This window comes from Zootoca vivipara, chromosome 13, assembly GCF_965207765.1.
Source record: "Zootoca vivipara chromosome 13, rZooViv2.hap1.1, whole genome shotgun sequence".
In the NCBI taxonomy this organism is placed as follows: Eukaryota; Metazoa; Chordata; class Lepidosauria; order Squamata; family Lacertidae; genus Zootoca; species Zootoca vivipara.
The window spans coordinates 6,197,942-6,220,600 of record NC_142596.1 but is presented as its reverse complement, the minus strand read 5'-3'; the positions used below and the strand labels follow the sequence as shown (position 1 = coordinate 6,220,600).

The following is a 22,659-nucleotide window of genomic DNA, read 5'->3' as shown; positions in this document are numbered from 1 at the left end:
AACCAAGGCGAGCTCCTCCAGTCTCCCGGTAAAAAGTCTGCTCGGCACGGCACGGCGAGCAAGCTTTTTACCTGGAGGCTGGAGGCTCGGGAGTCGGGGGCGGCAACTGTCACCCCTATCCAGCTCCAGGGTGGCACCTGCCCGCTGCGCCGAGCGAGGCTTTCTAGGCTGGAGGCTCCGTTTAGGCTCCATTTTGAAGTTGCAGGGGGGCGCGATCCCCCTCTACATAGCACGCATGTGCAGCGGGATGTGGGATGGTGCAGCTGGTACGGCGGGCGCACTGCGCCAGTGGGCTATCTACCTGGAACCTGGACACTCCATTTAGGCTCCGTTTTGAAGTCACAGGGGGGCTGCGATCCCCCTCTACATTGTACGCATGCGTCATTACGTAGCAACGTTGCCCCCCCCCCGGTGCATGGCAATTTGCCGCCCCGGGTGTCGCGGCGGCTCGCTACGCCACTGACTGGCAGTGGTTTCCTTGGAGGAGGAATATAAGCAGTTCGTTAAGCTTTTGCTTGGGGAGAAAAAGAATTGCCTCCACCACTGCTACAACCCTGTCTCCACTGGACTATAATCAAGTGGTTCAAGGTCAAACACTGAACATAACAATCCCACCCCCCCACATACACTTTTGCCAAATTGAGGGGCATTTTGGTCCAGCTCTATCAGGCATTAAAATGCCCGGGTTCAGGTGCTGAAAGGTCAATGTAGATCTAGACTAAGGGCTTGTTTGCATGACTGCCTCCCCCGCATCCACTCCCACAGCATCACCTGGAGAGCCACCATCCCCCCCTTGGACAGGAATGAGCCCCGAAGCCCTCCTTGGAAGTCTTGCTTACATCTCTCTCCCATTGCCAGACATTTTGAATCCTCCAAAAGGACTCTGGGCATTTAAGGCGTTGTAGCAATTTATCCTGTCCGAGGAAGAAAGAAAACACCTTGTTATCCATGTTATCCCTCACCCCAGAAACAGACACCCCATTTTCCAGAGCAGGCATCGCCTGCCCCCAGCCTGCCTCCCTCCTCCTCCTCACCAGACAGTTCCTGCTTGCATTGCGGAGGAAACGGTCAAGGCCTTGTTGATGTCATTGGTGAAGACGGCAGCAACCAGTCCAAAGTCTGAATTGTTGGCTCTTTCAATAACTTCATCCATGGTTTTAAACCGCAGGATTTCTTGAACAGGCCCAAAGATCTGCAACAGAAATGGAGTGGGCATTTGGGGTAAATTAAAATGGCAGGCAGTCACTGTGGATGGGAGTCAAGTATGGATCTTGTTCAGATACGTTCAGAAATGTTTGGCTCTTGTTCAGAAAAATTCAGGTCTTGTTTAGAAATGGCACCACACTACCACCCACCCACCACCGAGATGGCTTCCTGGGAATCCAGCAAAGAGAATGGTAAGCTGGCACAGCTGGGTCAGGCAAACAAGGGGTGCTTCTGAGCTGTTGGGACTCTTGACCAGAGCTCATCCTGGCTGACCGCTGGTGCCCTGCCCGGGGGAAACTTCAGGAGCCCCTGTGAATAGGGTTTTTTCCTACCAACATCCGACCTACAAGGTCTTTGACCGAGAGTGTGGGGAAAGAGGATGAGAGGAACAAATACCTCTTCCTTGGCAATGCGCATATCATCCGTTACATTGGAAAAGACAGTGGGTTCAATGAAGAATCCCTTCCTCCCCAGTCCTTTGCCTCCACATTCCAGCCTTGCGCCTTCAGCAATGCCACTCTGAATCAGCTCCAGGATCTTATTGTACTGCTTTTTATCGATCTTTAAAAAGAAAAAGGAGAAGGAAGGAAAGAGAAGATGAGCAGGGCCCTGCAGAAACTGGGTGCGCCCAGTACAAGACCATCTTTTCCAGTGTCCTTTTTTCACAGTGGCCAACAAAGATGCGCCTGGAATCACAGGATCATTGGCTGTGGACATAACTTGATCTGGAAAGCACAAACCGTCTTTATCAATTCCTCCTCTTCATTTCTTTGCCGTGACTGCCTGGCACCTGGAGATCTACTCTCTTGGAAAACTACACACTGAAGTTTACATACATTGCATAGCTGTTATAGTGTTTTCGCCTGATCTCTTTCTCCCTCCTTCCCTCCCTCCCTCTAGTTTCTAGAGTAGTTTAACAATCAATCTCTCTTCACAAGGAACTCTGGGAATTGTAGCTCTTCAAAGGGAACAAGGGCCCCCTAAGAACTCTCATCACCCTTAAAAAATTACAGCTTCCAGAATTCTTTGGGGAAAACAATGTGTGTTTAAAGTGGGATCATAGCACTTCAAATGTATGGTGCTAATGTGGCCAAGGGTTTTCCAGGACTTGGCATGCACTGGAGAAATGCATTTAGTATCAGGGCCCTGGATACCTTCCCTTTACCTGTGGTCCTTGTTCTGTGGTGGGGTCAAAAGGACTCCCCACCACCCTCCTCTTGGCGCGCTCAACGCTCCTTCGAACAAATTCCTCGTAGATGGGCTCCTCCACATAGACCCGGGAGCCGGCGGTGCAGCACTGGCCTTGGTTGAAAAAGACCCCTTGATGTGCCTGCTCCACTGCGTAATCCACTGCAAAACCAAGAGAGCCACATGCTGAGGGACCGTTCCCCACATCTGTGGCTCCTGAGCCCACGTCACACACATCATTCCAAGCTGCAAATAATGCTGCTCAACTTCAAAGCAACAGAACAAAACTCCATTGCTGGAGTGGTGGTGGGCAGACGTTTGAAAAGATCAAAACATCCACACACATGTTCTTTGTGTATGCTGCCGTTACTGCAGCATGATTCATTCTGTTTTACGTAGGGATTCCTGTAAGAGCAGGGCAGAGATCAAAAAGGTTTCGAGGGCCGTAAGAAAAACCCAAGGCGCTCTGCAGGAGGTCCTCAATGTTAGTTAGGACAACAGCGGATTAATTAATATTTTGGCATGCATAATTCAGACTGTGTCACATCATAAAACCACTGGCAGACAACTCAGAACTCAGCCTGTTGTTGAAATGAAAACACAGTAACTGAGAACTGGCAGCTTTTGTCCAAATATCCTAAGAACGTAAGGACAGTCTGCTGCATCATACCAGAGGTCCATCTAGTCCAGCATCCTCTTCTCACAGTGGCCAAACTGATGCCTAGAGGAAGCCTGCAAGCAGGACCTGTGAGCACAACAGCAACATTCTCCCCATTTCTGATTCCCAGCATCTAGTACTCAGAAGCATTACTGTCTCTGACTACAGGTAGGTAGCCATGTTGGTCTGACGTAGTCGAAACAAATTTTAAAAAATTCCTTCCAGTAGCACCTTAGAGACCAACTAAGTTTGTCATTGGTATGAGCTTTCGTGTGCATCCTGTCTGACTGCTGGTGCCCTGCCAGGGGAAAACTTCAGGAGCCCTTGTGAATAGGTTTTTTTTTTCTGGCTGTGGCTCCCTGTTGGTATGGTCCATTGTGAATAAGGACGGGAAGCAACACTGACCAAAACTTTCTGATCCCTTGCAAGGCCAAGAACAAAAATTAAGGAAAACCTTTTGCCCCGACGTGATGAGCAAAGTCAGAGATTTGTTCTGGCAAGGCTAAGCTTGCAAAGGCGCCTGATGAGATGTTGAACCATCTTTTATTTGAATTTTCCTTTTTATAGCACTCGCCTTTAAATGCTCCCTTCAGTTTTGGGTGGGCACTTCATCTGATGCATCTGCCCCAAGGGCAACGTCTCACCCACTGGCAGACCAAGATGGCAAACATTTCAGGGACACTAAGAGGTTAAGAAGTCAGTGTGTGTGTGTGTGTGTGTGTGTGTGTGTGTGTAGGTAGGTAGGATATGGGAGCAGGGGACGTTTATGGCTTCCATACTAGATGACAACTTGTGCTTAAAGGCAGGTGCTCCATTGCAAAACCAAGGTGCTGCTTATACTGGCAGGTTAACAATTCATCCAAGACTGCTGCCAGTTTTGATGGGTTAGATAAGAGAGTTTGTTGTTGTTGTTGTTTAGTTGTTTAGTCGTGTCCGACTCTTCGTGACCCCATGGACCATAGCACGCCAGGCACTCCTGTCTTGCACTGCCTCTCGCAGTTTGGTCAAACTCATGTTCGTAGCTTCGAAAACACTGTCCAACCATCTCGTCCTCTGTCGTCCCCTTCTCCTAGTGCCCTCAATCTTTCCCAACATCAGGGTCTTTTCCAAGGATTCTCCCCCCCCCTCTCTTCTGTGTCCCACCAGGACACTTCCTCATTCACACTTCAATGTTAAACCAAAGGCCAGGAATTATGATTCACCTACCACTACACCTACTGGGCAGCTTGGATGAGGCAGCTTCCTTTGCAAGACAGGGCCTCACCTGGGATAGAGGCATTTAACATGACAAAAGGTGTTGATGGCCCATCTAAGAGGCATCTTGGGCCTGGGCAGGCAGAAGTTGCCATGGTGATGGGGTGTGTGCTTGAGGTGAAAGGAAAATATAGTCTTTAGAGCAAGGTGTGCTGGGAAGAAGAAGGGGAGAACAAAGACAGAAATCCATCTTGGCCATGCTGGCTAGGAGAGATTCCTTGGGCTCCAGGGCTGCAATGCTGAGGGGGACAAGCCCCTCTTGAAATGACCATGCCGCAAGATCTGGACTCCCTCCATGCAGATTGAAGGTGTGGATATGTGAATAAATCATATTTTTTAAAGCTATGACAATCTCTGTTGTGTCTTCTATTTTCCTGGAACCCCCTGGAATCTCACTACCACTCAGCAAAGAGTGGGGATGGTGCCCAATTTTTACAACAATATATACACTTTTGGGGGGGATTCCCTAATATTATGTATTTTTAAAGTAGTATACACTTTCCCTGACATATACATTTTTGTACCTCTTAATTTGGAGGACTGCATCACAAAACTCAGAGAAGAGTTAATTTTGAAGGATAGCAGTGTTTTGGTTTGCAGGCTGTTTCAGAAAGTGAGAGTTATTTACATTACATTATTTGCATCAAAATGTGAACCTTACAAAAACCCTCCCTCGTCCTTACTTACAGTCGGCATCTGCAAAGATAATATTGGGGCTCTTCCCCCCAAGTTCCAGCGTCACCCTTTTTAAGTTACTCCTCCCAGCGGCTTCTTGGATCAGCTTGCCAACCTGAAAAGATGAAGGAGAAAAGGCTTGAGAGATGGGCTCAGCGCAGCAGGCACTAGTGAAATGTCAGGGGCTCCAGGCCAGGGGGAGGCTGGTGGGACACAGAAGAGAGGTGGGGGGAAATGGTTGAATACTGGACAAGCAACAGCTTTGAGTGAGAGATAGGAAGAAGAGGCTGAAAACACTGCAGACATAGATAGGACAGAGAGCTGGAGGTGGGGGCTGAAACAACAACAGATTCATAGAAGCCTGCCAGTCCTACTGTATTCAGCTCCCCTCTTGTCTCCAAGGTCTCAGAGACTTTTGCAAGTACGGTAGCACAACAATGGGCCCAGAGGTCTCAAGGGGCACCTCCTTGGTGGACTGTAGGGAAAACAGCCGGATGGAGAGGAGACTGGCTACTGCTGGCTACTGCTTCACCGGGGCCAGTCTCACCTTAGGTTTTTCTGTTTGTATTCTGTTTCCTTGAAAAAAGAATCAACTTTACTGCTAGTCCAGGCACCCCCAAACTTCGGCCCTCCGGATGTTTTGGACTACAATTCCCATCATCCCTGACCACTGGTCCTATTAGCTAGGGATCATGGGAGTTGTAGGCCAAAACATCTGGAGGGCCGAAGTTTGGGGAATGCCTGTGCTAGTCTCTGAGTCTCTTTGCTGACCTGCAGCTGAACCAGCCCTGACACGAGATGCAGGTGAAGATGCATAATTATGCTGACGTAAGAAAGAAAAGATTTTGATCCCCAGAAGCAATGGGCAGTTAAGAGCGGAGGCAGACAAGGGGTCCAAGAAGGGACTGAAGTCACCCTGGTCTCTTTGCTCCATACAAGTTCACAGAGATTCCCTGCCTGCCCACACAGTCTAGAAGCTGGTTAGTCTTTTGACTGTGCAGTCCATGCGGGGAGATGGACATACTGCAAGCTGTCAGAATCAGTGCTCAGTGGTCTCCAACTTTTACTCAAAGGTAGGATTGTGGGCTTATCCACACTTACCTTTTGCCCCACTCTTTCCAGGCAAACGTCTTTGCTTAAAACTCCAGGTACAGTATGAACATTTTGTTTTGTTTTGCCCAGGAGCTTTCCCCATGAAAACCCGCTCTTTAGTGCTCAATCAGAGCAAATGTCAATTTGAGTTTCCAGCAGAGGGTTCTCTATGGGGAAAGCTCCAGAGCAAAAGAAAAGACATTGAGCTTTTAAGCGTGGGCCATGCCTAGAAAAAGCAGGGGAAAGATAAGAGTGGATAAGCCCTGAGACATTGTGACTCCGAGGCAAACATTTTATATGGCAGCCAGCTGCCACACAATAATGGCAGGCAGCAAAAAGCCTCAACAAAACCAAGCAGAGCTTGCAAGAGCCCTGTGCGTCTATGCAACATCTGCTGCATGGCACTGGAGCCTTTCCTAGGAGAGTTGACGATATCTGCCTGTTGTCCACTCAGTCATCCTTAATCATACAAAAACCTGAGGTAACCCCAACAACCTTGGCTGTAGGCTCAGCTGGGCATATAATGGAAGTCAAGAGTGCCAGCTTCCCCTGCGACCATGGGTGCCTTGGCCTTCGTGACAAATTTTGTGGGTGCCAAATTTTGTGGGTGCCCGGCTCCTTCATGGGGAATTTTGTGGGTGCTTGGGTACTCAAGGCCCCAGGGAGCCAGCACCTATGATGGAGGATAATATTGTTAACAACACACACAGAAGCAGGTGGTAGCATGACAGAGAATTAATGAGCCTCTTGTAAGGGATCAGGTGGCATCTGCCAGCATATCAAAAAAGGCATTCCACTACAAGTCAATGCTCATGGATAGATGACAGACCTCAACAGTGCTTTGTTGCTGTCCACACCCTTGAACATGTTCAGATTTTTGCCAAAAGCACACGCGCAAAATCAACAAGAGTGGACAACAGAGCTGAACATATGACGCACCCGCTGGGTCACGCCATTAGCCAATCTAGTCCAGCATCCCGTTCTCACGATGGCCAACCAGATGCCTACAGTCAGGCCATGAGCAGGACTTGAGCACAGCAGCACTCTCTCCTCCTGTGATATGAAATGCTTACCAACAGTTGTTTCTTCTTTCTCATCATCACTTGACAATGGGAAATGTGGTAAAATGACAGCATAAGATGAAGCAAATGCAAAGCAGAACAGATCTCCTGTTCTAGCCCCGTTGACCCCAGCAGAGTTTCAAGAAGACCCATATGATGCTTCACTTTAGAGAAAATCATACACCTTCAGACTTTTCCTCCAGAATTGATTTTGGCCTGAGACATCCTGATGGTTGGAGCCAACATATCCCAAATCATTGTGGGATATTAACAATGCAGTCAAACCAACAATGCATGTTTGCTAGATAGGCACATGATAGGAGTTGAAGCTCACAGAGTTTTCCTGTAAGTTTTCTAGAAAGAGCTCTGTGAGAGACACTCCCACTGTGCCCAGCCAGAAGTAGGGCGAAGCCATATATAATCTCCTTACCTGGCTGGGCAATTCATCTTTTCTCTCTGCTCTTTTGCCTCTTTTCACTTTTACTCTTTATCTCATCACCAAGCTAGAAATGTGAAGAACAATCTCCCATGTCTGACCTCCAATGCTCAGGCTCCATTTTAAGCTCAATTTAAGCATGCCTATGTAACTGAATTACCATTTTAAGCCTGCCTGAACAAAGCGGCTGTATCTGTTATTCCTCAACAAGTATTCTGAGTGAGCAAATGTTTTTTTTTTACCTTTTACAAGACTGTTTATGTGATTGTTGTTTTAAGGGAGAGAAAAGGAGAATCCAGTCTGCCTTAAAGCATACTGAATTAAAACTAAAAGCTAAAACTAAATCTAAGTTTCCCTTTTAAGTTGCAAAGGGATGCACTCTGAACTCACAAATGTGAGGAAGGAAGGATAACATCTAATAAATATATCCTCTCCTAACATCTATACGCATCCCTACAATCAACACAGTGGCAAACACCAAGCAATAAATCAAAGAACCAGCAATCTGTTGCCCCTGCGATCTGCAACCTCATCCTGTCAACTATTTCTATTTTTATTTATAAAATACCTCGGTTTCTTTCCCAGCCTTTCAAAACCACGAAACGCTCAAAGTGACACGCAGCGAAATCTAAACCAATCACATTTTCAGATCACAGCTAAAAACTCAATGAATGAAAAGCCAGCCAAGAGCAGCTGTGCAGCAGAACAATCTAGAGATGCTGCAAAGCCAAGAAGAGGAAGCCCCAAACACCTTCGCAAAGAGGGAGATTTCCACCTGGCTGGGAAGGGAATCGGATGAAGAGGGAGGCAACTTTGTTTCCCCAGGGAAGGAGCTCCCCAGAGTGGCTGCCACAGTGGATTGAGGCTGGGGACCTGATGCCACCTGAATTATGGGGCTACATAACAGAGCTAGCTCAGTAAAGTGCACAAATCAAAACCTCTCTAAATATAAGCTTAATGAGTGTTGCAGTTCATCTGGGAGAATATGTGCTCTAACTCCTTTTTTTTTTTTGAATGATATTTATTTATTTTTTCCCATCACCAAACCTGAACATTGTTCTTCATGCTTGTATACATATACATATACATATACATATACATATACATACACATACACATATACATTTATGTTTGTTTGTTACAATTTTTCGTATCGTATTTCTAATCCTCCTTTCCCAGAGAAAAAAAGGGAAAGGAGAAAAAAAAGAAAAAAAGAAAAGAAAGTAAATTTTATCTTTGGACTTCCTGTTATCTCCATCAGCATACTCTCCTCTTTTTGTCGCAGAGTGTATATTCAATCCATGCTATCTCTGTTTTTACATATCGTTTGACACTCCTATTTCTTAAGGAAACTGATTTCTGCAAATCCAAACAGATTTTTTCCCTTTTTTACTCAAACGCTATCATAGAAATTTTGTTCTCAGTATATTTTCTAACATATTTCTTGTACCTGTCCCATTTTTTAAGAAATTCTTCTTTAACCTTTCCTCTCAAACTGTTTGTTAACTGTGCCATTTCAGCAAACTCTTGAAGTTTATTTTGCCAATCTATAATTCTTGGAGCTTCTTTTTCTTTCCATCCTTTGGCAATAACAATACAAGTAGGGTTCCAAAAGGAGAGGTCAAGATTTGAAAAAGAATTGTTGAACGGCAAAACAAAACTTATTTCCAAAATGTATAAATTGTTATTGGATTATGAAGTAATGGATGAAACGGTCACCACTTCTATGACCAAATGGGCACAGGACTGTGGTTATCCGATTACATGCTCGGAGTGGGAAAATTTGTGGAAAATAAATATGAAATTTACCTTGAGCTATAATATAAGAGAAAACATGCTAAAGATGAACCACAGGTGGTACCTCACACCTTCCAGACTTTCTAAAATGTATAAGAACATCGCAAATGTCTGCTGGAGGTGTGGGGGAAACGATGGGAACCTGTTTCATATGTGGTGGACCTGTGAGAATATCAGGAAATTTTGGGATAAAATTCATGATGAGATCCAAAAAATTATAGGTAGGAATATCCCAAAAAGACCAGAGATCTTTCTACTAAGTATCACCTTTCAAAAAGATATTCCCATACAGGCAAAAGAACTCCTTCTATATTCATTAGCAGCGGCTCGTATTGTTATTGCCAAAGGATGGAAAGAATATGTGCTCTAACTCCAATGCTACTCCTCTCCTCTCTTGAATGACTACTCACTAATTATTTGATTATTCTGTATTTTTACCCTGGGCAGGGGTGAGGGAAGCTTTGCAGAGAGAAAAGGCAGTTCTTTCCAGTTTTCAATTTGGAAAGGGTTGCAAAGGGAGGTGTGCGTTGGCTTTTATGTCTTCTGCACTGCTCACGTACTTCCTCCTTCCCATCTCTTGGCTCCCCCAATGAGCTCCCCACAGACAGCCGGTGCAGCCCAGGAAGGGAATGCCAGGGAAAAGGTTTCTCCCCCATAGACAGTGGAGCCAAGACGTTTCATCAACAGGAATGTTGGCACCAGCATCCTCCACTCCTCAACCCACACTTGGAATAGGTTGTGAGACTGTGGCTGGAGTGGAGGATCATTCTCTGCATAACCCATGAGGGACCAGGACTCTGTGAGCCACAAGAACCTGCATCAACGTAATCTCTGTTGGTGGCAAGGAATATATATAGAGAGGTATAGGGACATGATTTAAAATTTGGCTGGCATGCATGTCTTTGGCATGGGAAGGCAAAAATATATAAGAGTTTTATGAATCACATTCTTAGGAAGAAGCTGTAAAGAGTTTGGAAGAAACATAAAAAATGTGTTGGAAAGAAAAACACCTTTATGGCTATCTCCCATCGAAGCAATTGCAATTAAGAGAGTTAATATGGATCTTCTTCTTCTTTGGCGATCACTCGTAGCCTAGTAAGATTGTCTTCCGTAAACACGGTTTTAACAATGGGTCTGTAAGTGACTGTAGAGGCCAATTCTGGATCCACACGTCCTTCCACAGTGGGGACATTGGTTTCCTGGTGGGAGTTGATCACGGTGTGGATTTGCCAAGCATGCCTTCCTCTTAGCACGTTTCTCCCTTGCATCCTGAGATCGAGTTTCTTCAAAGCCCATGACACCTTTGGTAAAGGCTGTTCTCCAACTAGAGCGCTCGCAAGCCAGTGTTTCCCAGTTGTTAGTGTTTATACTACATTTTTAAAATATTTGCCTTGAGGCAGTCTTTAAACCTCTTTTGTTGACCACCAGAATTACGCTTTCCATTTTTAAGTTTGGAATAGAGTAGTTGCTTTGGAAGACGATCATCAGGCATCCGCACAACATGACTAGTCCAACGAAGTTGATGTTGAAGAATCATTGCTTCAACCCTGGAGATCTTTGCTTCTTCCAGTACACTGATATTAGTTTGCTTGTCTTCCCAAGTGATGTGTAAAATTTTTCGGAGACACTGTTGATGAAATCTTTCGAGGAGTTGGAGATGGCATTTATATAGTAAGGTTGGTAGTACAATAGCTTTGTAAACAAGCATTTTTGTTTCCCTGCGAATGTCCTGGTCCTCAAACACTCTGCACCTCAAACACCTCTGCTTGGGACATGTAAAAAGGTAAAAGGGTATTGGGCAATGATTTATAATGAACTGAAAAAAATGTTCAAAATTACGCCGCCGCCCCAAAACAGAGTTCTTTTTGCTGGGGATAACCCAGACTGAAATTCCCAGGTGTCAGCAAAGGTTATTTACATATGCAACAACAGTGGCCCATGTTTTGTTAGCCCAAAAATGGAAAATGAGCAAGGTCCCAACTAAAGAGGATTGGCAACTTAAGTTGAAAGCATAAGCACAACTTGCAGATTTAACATATAGAAAAAGAGAGCAAGGAGAACATACCGTACATTTAAAGAAGATTGGAAAACACTTATTGAATATATGGAAAATAACTGTACAGCTGAAAACACTGACAGCATTAAGATAAATTCAACAGAGTAAATAATTTTTGATGGATGTAAAGGTGGGAGATTTATTTGAATGGTTATAGTAATATATGCACGGATGTATGATATGTAAAATGAACCATGGAAAGAGAAGAAGGGAAGCCACTGGATATTTTAGAGTTTGTAAAATCTCTCAAAGTGGTGGTGAGTAAGGTCCTAGCAGGACAGCTTACTCTATAGTATTAACCCCTTAATGCATTAATTAGACTTAAAATATTGGACCAATTTTGCTTAAAATAGATATATAGATATATACGGTAACCTTCTGTCCTCTATAAAGTGTGGTTTTTTAAAAACTTCTGCTTGGGTCACTCACAAGAGGCAAATGTCTTGCTCTTTTGGCTGGGGGGGGGGAGGGAAATCAAAGGGGATTTTGTGTTTATGTTTTTATTTCACTTGTATATATAAAATAGAAAATGCAAAAATAAAATTTTAAAAATGTCTTGCTTTTTTCTTTTGTCTTCTCAATTGCTAAATAATAATCCAGTTAATTTAAAACACATTGAAAGGGTCAAATAGCTCAGACTTGTTCTCTGTGATTCATGTTCTGCTCTTCACTGGATATAATTTGATTTTAATTTGCTTTCTGGGGTATGTGTGTGTTAAGTAGTCTGTTTTGGAGCTGCTTAAGGGGTTGTTTTGTGGCTGAAATGAAGGTTAAATATCAAAACAAACATAAACTGCAAACAAGGATCTTGCACATATGAGAGTATTCTCAGGTTCCTCTGTCAAAGCCTAACTCCCCATGCAAAGCACGCACACACACACACACACACACGCATACACACACACACACACACACACACCGATTCTGCAGAACTCGGGTTGTTTGCTGCACAAACACACCACCTGACTACAGATTGGCATGGAGAAAAGTAAGCTGTACTTCTCAGTCCTTGGCACACCCCAGAAGAAACTCCTTGGCCCAGATGAGCCAACCCAGCAGCACACAGAGATGCACAGGTCTGGCAGGTCCTCTCAGCTCAGTCCATATGACAGTTGCATTTCAGGGCAGAGTCAGATGTTGGTCATCTTTGATAGCATGGCGCTGTGAGTGAGCCCAAAATTTGGTGTCCCCAAATGGATCTTCTCAGTGATGGATCTTCTCAATTTTGTGCTCCCTTGGCTCCGTGTTCTATGTGGGGTTGTTGTTGTTGTTGTTTAGTCGTTTAGTTGTGTCCGACTCTTCGTGACCCCATGGACCAGAGCACGCCAGGCACTCCTGTCTTCCACTGCCTCCTGCAGTTTGGTCAAACTCATGTTTGTAGCTTCAAGAACACTGTCCAGCCATCTCGTTCTCTGTCGTCCCCTTCTCCTTGATCTTTCCCAACATCGGGGTCTTTTCCAGGGAGTCTTCTCTTCTCATGAGGTGGCCAAAGTATTGGAGCCTCAGCTACAATGAGGTGCACAACCCTAAAACCAGCACTGTTTCAGGGATCAGCTTTCAGGACTCCCCCAAGCTACCAGGGCTTACAAATGGCACAGAAGGCCTGTGTGAAGAAGACCTTGCATGGCTTTATGACTGGGTCACATTCACTCCATTTAAAATTTGTGTGTCGTCTTCCCACATTGCTGGTGACCCAAAACATTTCAGTGCCCAGAGTGACAAGTCCAAATGGCACCTCCTGCCTTCACCAAGAAAGTCATCCATATATCCCAGTGGTGCTGGTACAGCAGGGCAGAATCCAAGGGGATTCTGTGGGCACCCCACCATCGCTGCCACCAGAGAAGCAACTGGAGTGACTTCTGGCTTCTGGTGAGATCTTGCCAGAACCTGGAAGCTGCATCATCCCAGTAAGGGGTGGCAAGGAGAGGTGGCGCATAGTGCGCGCGCATAGCAGTACCCTCCCACTTCACTTCAGGTGGTGAAACAGGACAGGCCACCTTGTTGTGTAGAATTCCTGGTGGACTCTGTGCCTATGGCTCCATTTGGCCTGTTTCCTCTTAATGCAGAGGTAGCCAGCCTTGGTGCTGTCTGGATTTTGTTGGATCACAGTTCCCATTGCCCCTGACCATTGGCCATGCTGGCTGCTGGGGCCGCTGGGAGTCGTAGTCCAGCAACATGCCAAGGGCACCTGGGGGAAAGTTGGTCTAGGCTATGAGCAATGATACCAATGACCATTTTAATCTGAAATGTAGCATTTATTCAGCACAGAACAGAGGTGGGGAACATTTGTGGGCTCAGTGCCACTTCTGCTTTCAACAGGACCAGTCCAATTTGCCCTGCCCCGCCACAAGTTTTGGAATCTGAATGTTCTTCTGAGAACTTTTGAGAGAAACCAAAGAAGTTCAGTAAAAATGAGCAAAATGTCTCGCAGGGTTGATCTGGAACGTCCCTGCAGGCCTTAGTGCAAAATCCTCTTGGATGAGAAGGGAGAGCTGACACAACAGCCCAGTTATTCATCCCAGGGTCCGGATCCTGCAGCGGGATATCAATCTCACTTGGGGGGTGGGTCACCTGCTGAGTAAGACAGGATCAGTGGTAATACAGCTGTTAGCTGCAAACATTTGCTTGGCATGTCTCAATCCTGGACTCTCCTGTAGTTTGCTTTGATGGCCTCGCCCGGTATCTTGTTGACTAATGATGAGCTCATGCTTTGTTAAACTCACAGCATAAAGAAAACACCCGAGTTGCAAGCAAATCAGGCAAGACGCTTCCTTGGGCTTTTGACTGAAGTTGTTCAACCTAAAGATCTTTGAGCCCAAAGCACTCCCTCTCCCCCACTCCAATCCCTCTCTCATTAAACTGGGGGTCTAACTTGTTTGCTTGGGTGTGTTTGTTGCATCAAGCAAATCTTCATCTTTCCTCTCATTCATACAGACTTCAGTGTGTTGGAACAAATGTCAGATGTTTCATTATCTTCAGTTTCTGCCTGGGAGACACTATATGGAGACAAAAATGTGGACAACTTGGAACAGAAGTAACCACTATGGCTGATTTTACCTAGAATGCAGCCCAAAGCAAATCTGTAGCCCACCTCACACCCAAGGCTTGTGAGCTTTCCTAAACATAATCCAGTGACTGACTGCTGGTCTCAGGTTATTCATGCTTTGCCCCAGGCCCCTTTCAGTGCATAAGAATTGCCTTGGTGGAGGAGATCAAGGATAGTCTCTAATCCAGCAGAGTCTAATCCTGATACAGTGGTACCTCTGGTTAAGAACTTAATTCGTTCCGGAGGTCCGTTCTTAACCTGAAACTGTTCTTAACCTGAAGCACCACTTTAGCTAATGGGGCGTCCTGCCGCCGCCGCACCACCAGAGCACAATTTCTGTTCTCATCCTGAAGCAAAGTTCTTAACCTGAGGTACTATTTCTGGGTTAGCGGAGTTTGTAACCTGAAGCATTTGCAGGGCAGCCTCGAGCAGGTCGCACGTCCTGGTGCTGAGGGGCGGAGATAGCTCCGGCGCCCCCGCCCTTGCAGGGCGCAGCATGGTTTCCTGCCTACTGTCCGGCGCCCTGGCGCACCACGCCACCAGGGGTCTACCTAGAGCCGGCCCTGAGCGTTTGTAACCTGAAGTGTTTGTAACCCGAGGTCCCACTGTATACTCACAAACAAGGCATGGGAAGGAGGCCCATCCACTGGTTTTGCTCCTGGTGTCATGTATAATCTGAGGAGCACTGCCTTGGCACATGGAGGTTCTGCTAAGCTACCATGACTTACAGCAGCCTTTGCTGCCAAATGTTTGGCCTGCAATTCCCATCAGCCGCAGCTATTGATAGACCAATCCTCTTCCATTAATGTCTCCAATTTGTTTCTACAGCCATCTGTAGGCTTGGAACAGGACAAACACTGAAGGAGCAAAGAGAAGGAAGGAGGGATCCCGAGTCAAAAGGAACGTGATGCTGAGAGGCTGGTACAAGACTCTCCTGCTCCACATATTCCCCCAGAGGATTTTGAGGCATCTGGCTATTGGGACTGGCATAGAGCCCCAGCCAGACACTTCTAAAGTTGTTCCGAGACCTGAGATTCCATTTGGTTTGTTGCCTGAGAGCTCACTGACATTACATTGCCTATATTCTGCTTTCTCTTCATCCTTGATAACTGGATGCTCATTTAACAAGGAGCAGAGATGTAGGAACGCAAATGAAGCCATACAGGGGATGAAACCACTCAAGCAGCCCCAGGAATACCACTCCCTGTTCACTTCCCAAGGCCAACGTGATAGCACCCCAGAGCTAAGTGTTTGCTTGGAAGTAGGGGGAAAAGATTTTTGGAGATGCTAGTGAAGCAGTAAAGATCTCTAAGGACGTGCTCTGTGGGGAGCTGGCTTCAGGCACCAGGCCAACTCTGCTTTACAAAAATGTATGCAAACATGACATGAATGCTGGCAACATTGATCGTGCCATGTGGGAATCCCTCCCAGCACCTGGAGATAATCAGTCTGCTTGTGTATCCTCAGCAGTGACCAAAGGAGGAATGACCTCTGGGAGGAGCACAGAAAGAAAAAATGCCATGGCGCATCTGCAGCAGCACAACCGGACGCCTTCATCTGCCCCAGCTGCAACAAAACATGTCTCTCCCACATCAGTCTCTACAGTCACAGCAGACCATAATAGCCATTTGGGCTAGTAGCCACTGAGAGCGTTATGCTCCATGGATTGGTCCATTTCCCTTTTAGAAAAAAGTCCAAGTTGGTAGCCATTGTACACCTTGCAAGAGTGAATGTCATCATTTAACTCTGAGATGTGCAGAGAAGTCCCTCCTTTAGACTGTCCCGAATCTTCCACCATTCAGCTTCATGGAATGATCCCATTTAGTCCTTGCGCTATGGAGAGAAGGAGAAAAACGTCCCTCTTTCTCCACACCCGTTTCTTCTACTTCTGAGGGCTCTGTGACTGATCTGAGTCCCAGCGAAAAAAACCATGGAGTGCAGAGCACACATTTTGCTTTCCTTTCTCCCAAAGGCAGCACTTGGGCCTGGGCCTCGGCGCTTACAGAAACCCGGCATTTTTGCAAAGCTGTACCTAATGAGCCATGGCAGCATGAAACACAAGCGATGGGGGATTGTGCAGAGAAGCGATCCATGACGGGCGGGTTCATGTAAGAAGTTGCCTGCCTGCAGGCTGGGGGTGGGTGGGGACCGTCACCCCGCTGCAACCCCACCTGGGAGAGGTGAGCCATGAATGGGAAAAGAGGCGGGGTGCTGGGATGGAGAGAGCACATCAAAGGCTCCACAAAGATCTTACATATGGTCCATCTCCCCATCTCCCCCCACCACCAAACAGTCATTATTCAGGAGTTGGAGGGTGACCAAAAAAAGTGAGCTGGCAAGGGCCATGCTGTTTTACAAGCAGCAGGGCAGCCAACTCTTCTCCCTAAATGTATGTGATTGATCAGCAAAGACTGAGATCCTACAGGTACTTGTCTGGGAGTGAGCTCGTCTGTGTTTACCAGAAACGTCTTCCGAGTAACAGGTATAGAATTCGGTTGCACAGATGAAAGACTTCCATGGGCCTCAAGTCCCCACTTTTCTGTATGTTTCTCCCTCCAGTACTCAGATGGGCCCCTGCTCCTAATCCCTCCATCTCAGGTGGTGAAGCTGGTGTTCACTAAGGATGGGGCCTTCCTTGTTGTGGCACCTCCCCCATGAAACAGCTTGCAGAACAAGTTCCTTCACAGTTTCAGGAAGTTGGCAAAGACCTACCTTTTCAAAAAGGTATTTAGTTGTGTACTTTTTGCTATTTTTGTGTTGCTTGAATTTGTCAGAGGCTGGATTAGTTGCTTGTCCTATTAATTTTAATGTATTTTTTTTTACATCTTTTAAAAGTTAACAGTGCATACATTTTTGTTACTCTGTTTTTATTGCTGATTGTTAGCTGTGTTCAGTCTCTTTGGAGAAACAGTTAGGAGGTTTTAAAAGAAAAAAAAAGTAGATATTTTTTTAAACAATTATATTTACAAGTATCCCATTAGAGCAAGTGGATCTCTGTATTGTTCATGTGAATGGGTATTGCACAGATGCACACAAATTATATTAGACAGCTGAGATCAGGGATGTCCAACAGGTCGATTGCGATCTACCAATCGATTGTGGGGCGTCCCTGGTCGATCCTGGTCATTTGCATGATCCGGATCACACACACACACACACACACACACACCGAAAAAAAGCTCAACAATTTTGGTCAATCCAATCCACTGTCATTTTTTTTAATAGTGGGAGTAGATTGCAGTCTCTTGGGAGCTGGACATGCCTGGTTTAGATGTCACAAAAGATGACAGGCTTGCTGTTCCCCACTCAGTGACCCTGATCTCCAGCTCTGAGGACTTGTTAAACAGCGGTACACAAATACTGGAAACAAATAAATCTGTGTGCATTCATGAAAAGAACCAGTGACTGGCAATTGGTATTCCAAGCTGCAAACCCTGTGGTTCCAAACTAAGGTCTTCAGTGGTAGAGTGCTGTTTGCCCCCACCAGCCTTTTGGGGGCTGAGATGTCTTCCCCAGCATGGATGAAAAGCCAAGCCAGAAAAGATTTCTGAAGTTTGAGGAAGGCCTTACCAGGAAGTTTGTTTATGGGCCTTTCTATTACCTCTTTTAATTTTCCTAAAATGTCACTCACTGCTCCCAGTTCCTGGAGGTGGTGGCATATAAATTCTGAAAGCAGGAGTAAACCCAGTCTTCAGGTTGTGCAAGGGATATTCAACAGATACAAGCAGGAGATACAAGCAAACCATTTCCACCTTTATGTTAACAAAGCCAGGCAGCCTTCATTAGTTCTGAGAAGCCCAATGCTCTGCAGAACAGCTGATCTTACAAGACTGGTTTGGAAGTGTTACTACATTGACTTGCTGTTACAAGAATTCCACAGAACAGGAAATAAAAAACAATATGGAACAGTTTACACTCGCGTTACATTAAAATGTTCCAGCTGTTCCCACTTTAGGTTCTTAGAGAATTGCTTTTTTTCATGTCTGTAACGCTTTTCACTTCCTATTAGTAAGGCTCTTAAAGGCAGGTATTGAGTTAGGACAAAATCCACAGCATTTTGAGTTTAAACGCCTATTAGAAATGAAAGCCCGCTGGAACGACGCTAAAAATTTATTTTGGCTACAAGAGACAATTCTGAAACCAAATCCATCTGTATTTTTCTTCCCGCAATCAGGAGTGCATCCTGCATGAGAGTCTCCTTAACTGAAATATAGGCCACATACAGCTACAAAATCTGCCAATGGAACCTGACTCTGTCTTTAGCAGACTCTCCAGAATGCTCTGATATTGGTGTCAACAGGTAGTAGCCATGTCAGGGAGCCTTTGTGGGGTCTATAGTTGAAGGGGCCCCACCTTGGGCACAACCCAGCTTATCTTCATTCTTTTTATTTTCATTTTACTTTTGTATGCTGCCTTTCCAAGGAGCACTCTTTTGAGGTGGCCGATGTATTAAAGTTCAAAACACAACAGCAACACTAAACAAAGGAAACACCTGAAATCTGCTCATGGCCTGCAGCCACATTTAACTGTCTCTTCAAACTAAACAACAGTTCCGTTAAAAACAACAACAACAACAACAACAACAACAACCCATTTATAAGTGAACCAAGAGAAGCTCCACCTCTGTAAAGACCCTGTCGGGCAAAGGACTCTTCTTCAGGGCCTTTTGGGAAAAGTGGAGCGTGCCAGACCTCCAGAGGCTGATGGACTCTTGCAAAGCCCCAATGGAATGGGCAGGCCTGTGGCACATCTCCCAGGCAAGGACTTCTCCCAAGCAAGGACTTCCTGGAGGTGATGCTCTGCCCAAGCGAATCTCCACCGCGGGCACCAACATGCCTTGTTGGGTGTACCCTTCCTCCTGGGGTGAAGCCAAACACCCTCTAGTGCAGGGGCCCTCAAACTACGGTCCGCAGGCCAGATCCAGCCCACCAGGGTCCTGAACCCAGCCCGCCCAGCAATTGCAGAACCCACCACGTCCCGTCCCGTTCCCCCCCCATTTTCCTTTTCCTGCGGGAAGGCTCTAAGCGAATGCTCGGCGTGCACAAAAAGGGACGCGGCGAAAAGTAGCAACAATTCCGTCCCTGGCATTCCAAAAGGCTCGTCGGCATTCTGAAAGGGCCCCGCCTCCACCCCCAACTTTCCAAAGCTTACCCACGCCAGTTGAGGAGGGCTCAGAGGGGAGATGCGCGAAACCGCTGGGCTGCTGGTGGAAGCAAGATAGGGCTAGCTGAAGGCGCTCCTTTTAATATATGTTAGTGTGGCTCTCCCTCCCCGACGGTCACAGATCCATTGCAAACACAGGAGGGCAACGTAACTGCAGGCGAAGCTCTCTTTCTCTCTGCCTCTCTTAGCCCCCCACCTTTCCCCCTCCCCAAGCCTGGGCCAAGAGACAAGCTCAACAAGTATATGGCCAATTTAATAATAATAATAATAATAATAATAATAATAATAATAAGGCATTTCAGACAGTGCTGCAAGTAATTGGGAGGTGGGCAAAACTCAGTGTTACTCTGTGTAGACCCATTGAAATTAATAGACCCAAGTGACTCATGTTCATTATTTTCAGTAGATCTACTCTGAGTGATCTAGCAAACTGGCATTGGCTACAACCCATAATCTAACATTTTAAATATTGTATTATTTTTCCTGTTTTTTTGTGCACTACAAATAAAATATGTGCAGTGTGCATAGGAATTCGTTCATACAGTGGAACCTCTACTCACATACGGAATCTGTTCCGGAGGGCCGTTCGTGAGTCGATCCGGGTCGCTGGGAGAAGCGCCATTCTGCATGTGTGCATTCTGCGACAGCCACTTCTGTGCATGTGCAGTTGGCAGAAGCCACTTCTGCGCATGCGCGAATCTTCGCAAACCCGGTATTTACTTCCGGGTTTGCCGCGGTCGCGAGTCAGATTGTTCACGAGTAGGGGCGGTTGTACTGTATCTTTTCCAAACTATACTCCGGCCCCCAACAGTGTCTGAGAGACAGTGAACTGGCCCCCTGTTTAAAAAGTTTGAGGACCCCTGCTCTAGAGCACCCACTTACCTCGGTGGATCCAGTGAAGGCAATCTTATCAATTCCCACGTGAGAAGCAATCGCTGCGCCAGTGGTGGGTCCAAATCCTGGTACGATATTGACCACTCCGGGTGGAAACCCAGCCTGTTGCAACAACAAAGAGAGAGAAGGGAGAGGGGCAAGCTGTTTGGGGGTGAATGGACCACACACAAGCCAAGCTGGGCAGCTCCCTGGATGCATCCTCTGATCCAGTGCTATTTATCTAGAAAAAGAGGAGCCAGAACTCCCCATGAGTTCTCTTAAAACTGAGTTCCAGAACTGAGTTCCGGCAAGTCCTGGCTGGAAAAAAGCCCGGCTCTGACCCCACCGCTCTGCTCACCTCCTTGATGAGGGCTCCCATGTGGAGTGCGGTCAGCGGCGTTTGCTCTGCCGGCTTGATGACAACGGTGTTGCCGCAGCAGAGAGCAGGTGCAATCTTCCACGCAAACATCAGCAGGGGGAAATTCCACTGTAGGAAAGAATGCAGCCATTATTCCTAAGGCAGCCACGTGACCCAAGAAATCCTAGCTGCTCAAGTCCTCTGGAGGGCAAAAGGGTTGCCAAAGGCTGTTTTAGCTTATCAATCCACCAGTGATATATTTATTTAATTATTTACTTATTTAGTCCATTTTAAAAGAACAAGGTGAAGAATCACCCAGTAAGAACATTAGAGCAACATCAACCTGCTCCAATGTTTGCTTTCCTCTTCCCTCCATAGTCCTTTTTTCCTTTTGTACCGGTATTACGTCTGTTATACAAAAGGTGGCGCTGTGGGTTAAACCACTGAGCCTAGGGCTTGCTGATCAGAAGGTCGGCGGTTCGAATCCCTGTGACGGGGTGAGCTCCCGTTGCTTGGTCCCAGCTCCTGCCAACCTAGCAGTTCGAAAGCACGTCAAAGTGCAAGTAGATAAATAGGAACCGCTACAGCGGGAAGGTAAACGGCATTTCCATGTGCTGCTCTGGTTTGCCAGAAGCGGCTTTGTCATGCTGGCCACATGACCTGGAAGCTATACGCCGGCTCCCTCGGCCAATAATGCGAGATGAGCGCGCAACCCCAGAGTCGGTCACGACTGGACCTAATGGTCAGGGTCCCTTTACCTTATTACGTCTGTTAGATTGTGCTTAGAAAAACTATAAGTGCTCTGTAGGTGAACTGTACTCATATAAAGCACAGTAATCATGCAGTGCCAATGTGTCGTTCCACTTCTGCAGCCCGGTTCGACCAGAATACAAAAGCAGCAGCAGCATAATCACTGTTTTAAAAAATGAAAAGCAATCTCCCTAAAACTGGGCTTGGCCAACTGATGTCCTTGGATACTTTATATGTCTACTGTAACTATTGTGTGCTCCACATGCAACATCCCACAATTAAATGTACACAGAAAAATAAAAAGCCAAAGCCAAACTTCCTAGGTGAGGCTTTGCAGGTGTAGACCACGTTCCTCTAGCCTAGTACTGTGTTTCCAATAGTGGCCAACTATGCAAGGCATGAGGGCAACAACCCCCCCCCCCGCTGCCCCTGAACATGGGGGCTCCCTTTAGCGCTCATGACTAACAGCCACTGATCCACGTCTTGCTCATGGCTCATGGCTCTGTGGCAAGGGGTCCACCATCACATCTTGTGACAGCAAATTCCACCAGTCGGTTCTTTTGCTCTTTTCAAACAGGCACTAAAATACATGAGGCTCTGATATTCATCAGAACTACTTCTGGGGATATTTTGGCTAACTATTTGAATGATAAAACTTATTTAAACACCACTGGTAGGGGGTGTCACTAGGACCCCTATTGCTGTGCAGTCCTGTACAAACACAGATTAGAAGGCTTAGCTGTGCTGATTTTAATCGGAGCTGGCACTGGGCTTCAGGACTCTGGGTTGACCTTGGCAGTTTCCGAGCAACTTGCAAACGTTTGTTTTAAAATGCTCATTAAGTCTGTGGGGTTTTGTAGCAGCAGGTTACGGTTTGAATGCTTCTGCAGGGACTCTCTGGTTTTAACAGTGAGAAGCCATTCCAAATCAAGAAGTGCAGTTACTAAAGGGGAGCTGGTACCCTGTTGTGCCACTTTAATGGGGGACAAGATGGACTTCGCATAGGGATGCAGACCTTGGCTTGAGTACCACAATCTCTCCAGCCA

The 22,659-nt window shown here is 46.3% G+C and overlaps 1 protein-coding gene across 1 annotated transcript in view; it reads right to left on the bottom strand.

Moving 5' to 3' along the window:
* The window catches only part of ALDH1A2 (aldehyde dehydrogenase 1 family member A2), a 71,866-nt gene that overhangs the window by 4,386 nt on the left and 44,821 nt on the right, over positions 1–22,659 (bottom strand). The window contains exons 6-12 of the mRNA XM_035131796.3: positions 20,864–20,992; positions 20,515–20,628; positions 4,994–5,096; positions 2,372–2,556; positions 1,603–1,767; positions 1,035–1,192; positions 840–914 (exon numbers count right to left, since the gene is read on the bottom strand). Coding sequence (XP_034987687.3) covers positions 840–914; positions 1,035–1,192; positions 1,603–1,767; positions 2,372–2,556; positions 4,994–5,096; positions 20,515–20,628; positions 20,864–20,992 — 929 coding nt within the window. The remainder of the gene's footprint in view (positions 1–839; positions 915–1,034; positions 1,193–1,602; positions 1,768–2,371; positions 2,557–4,993; positions 5,097–20,514; positions 20,629–20,863; positions 20,993–22,659) is intronic.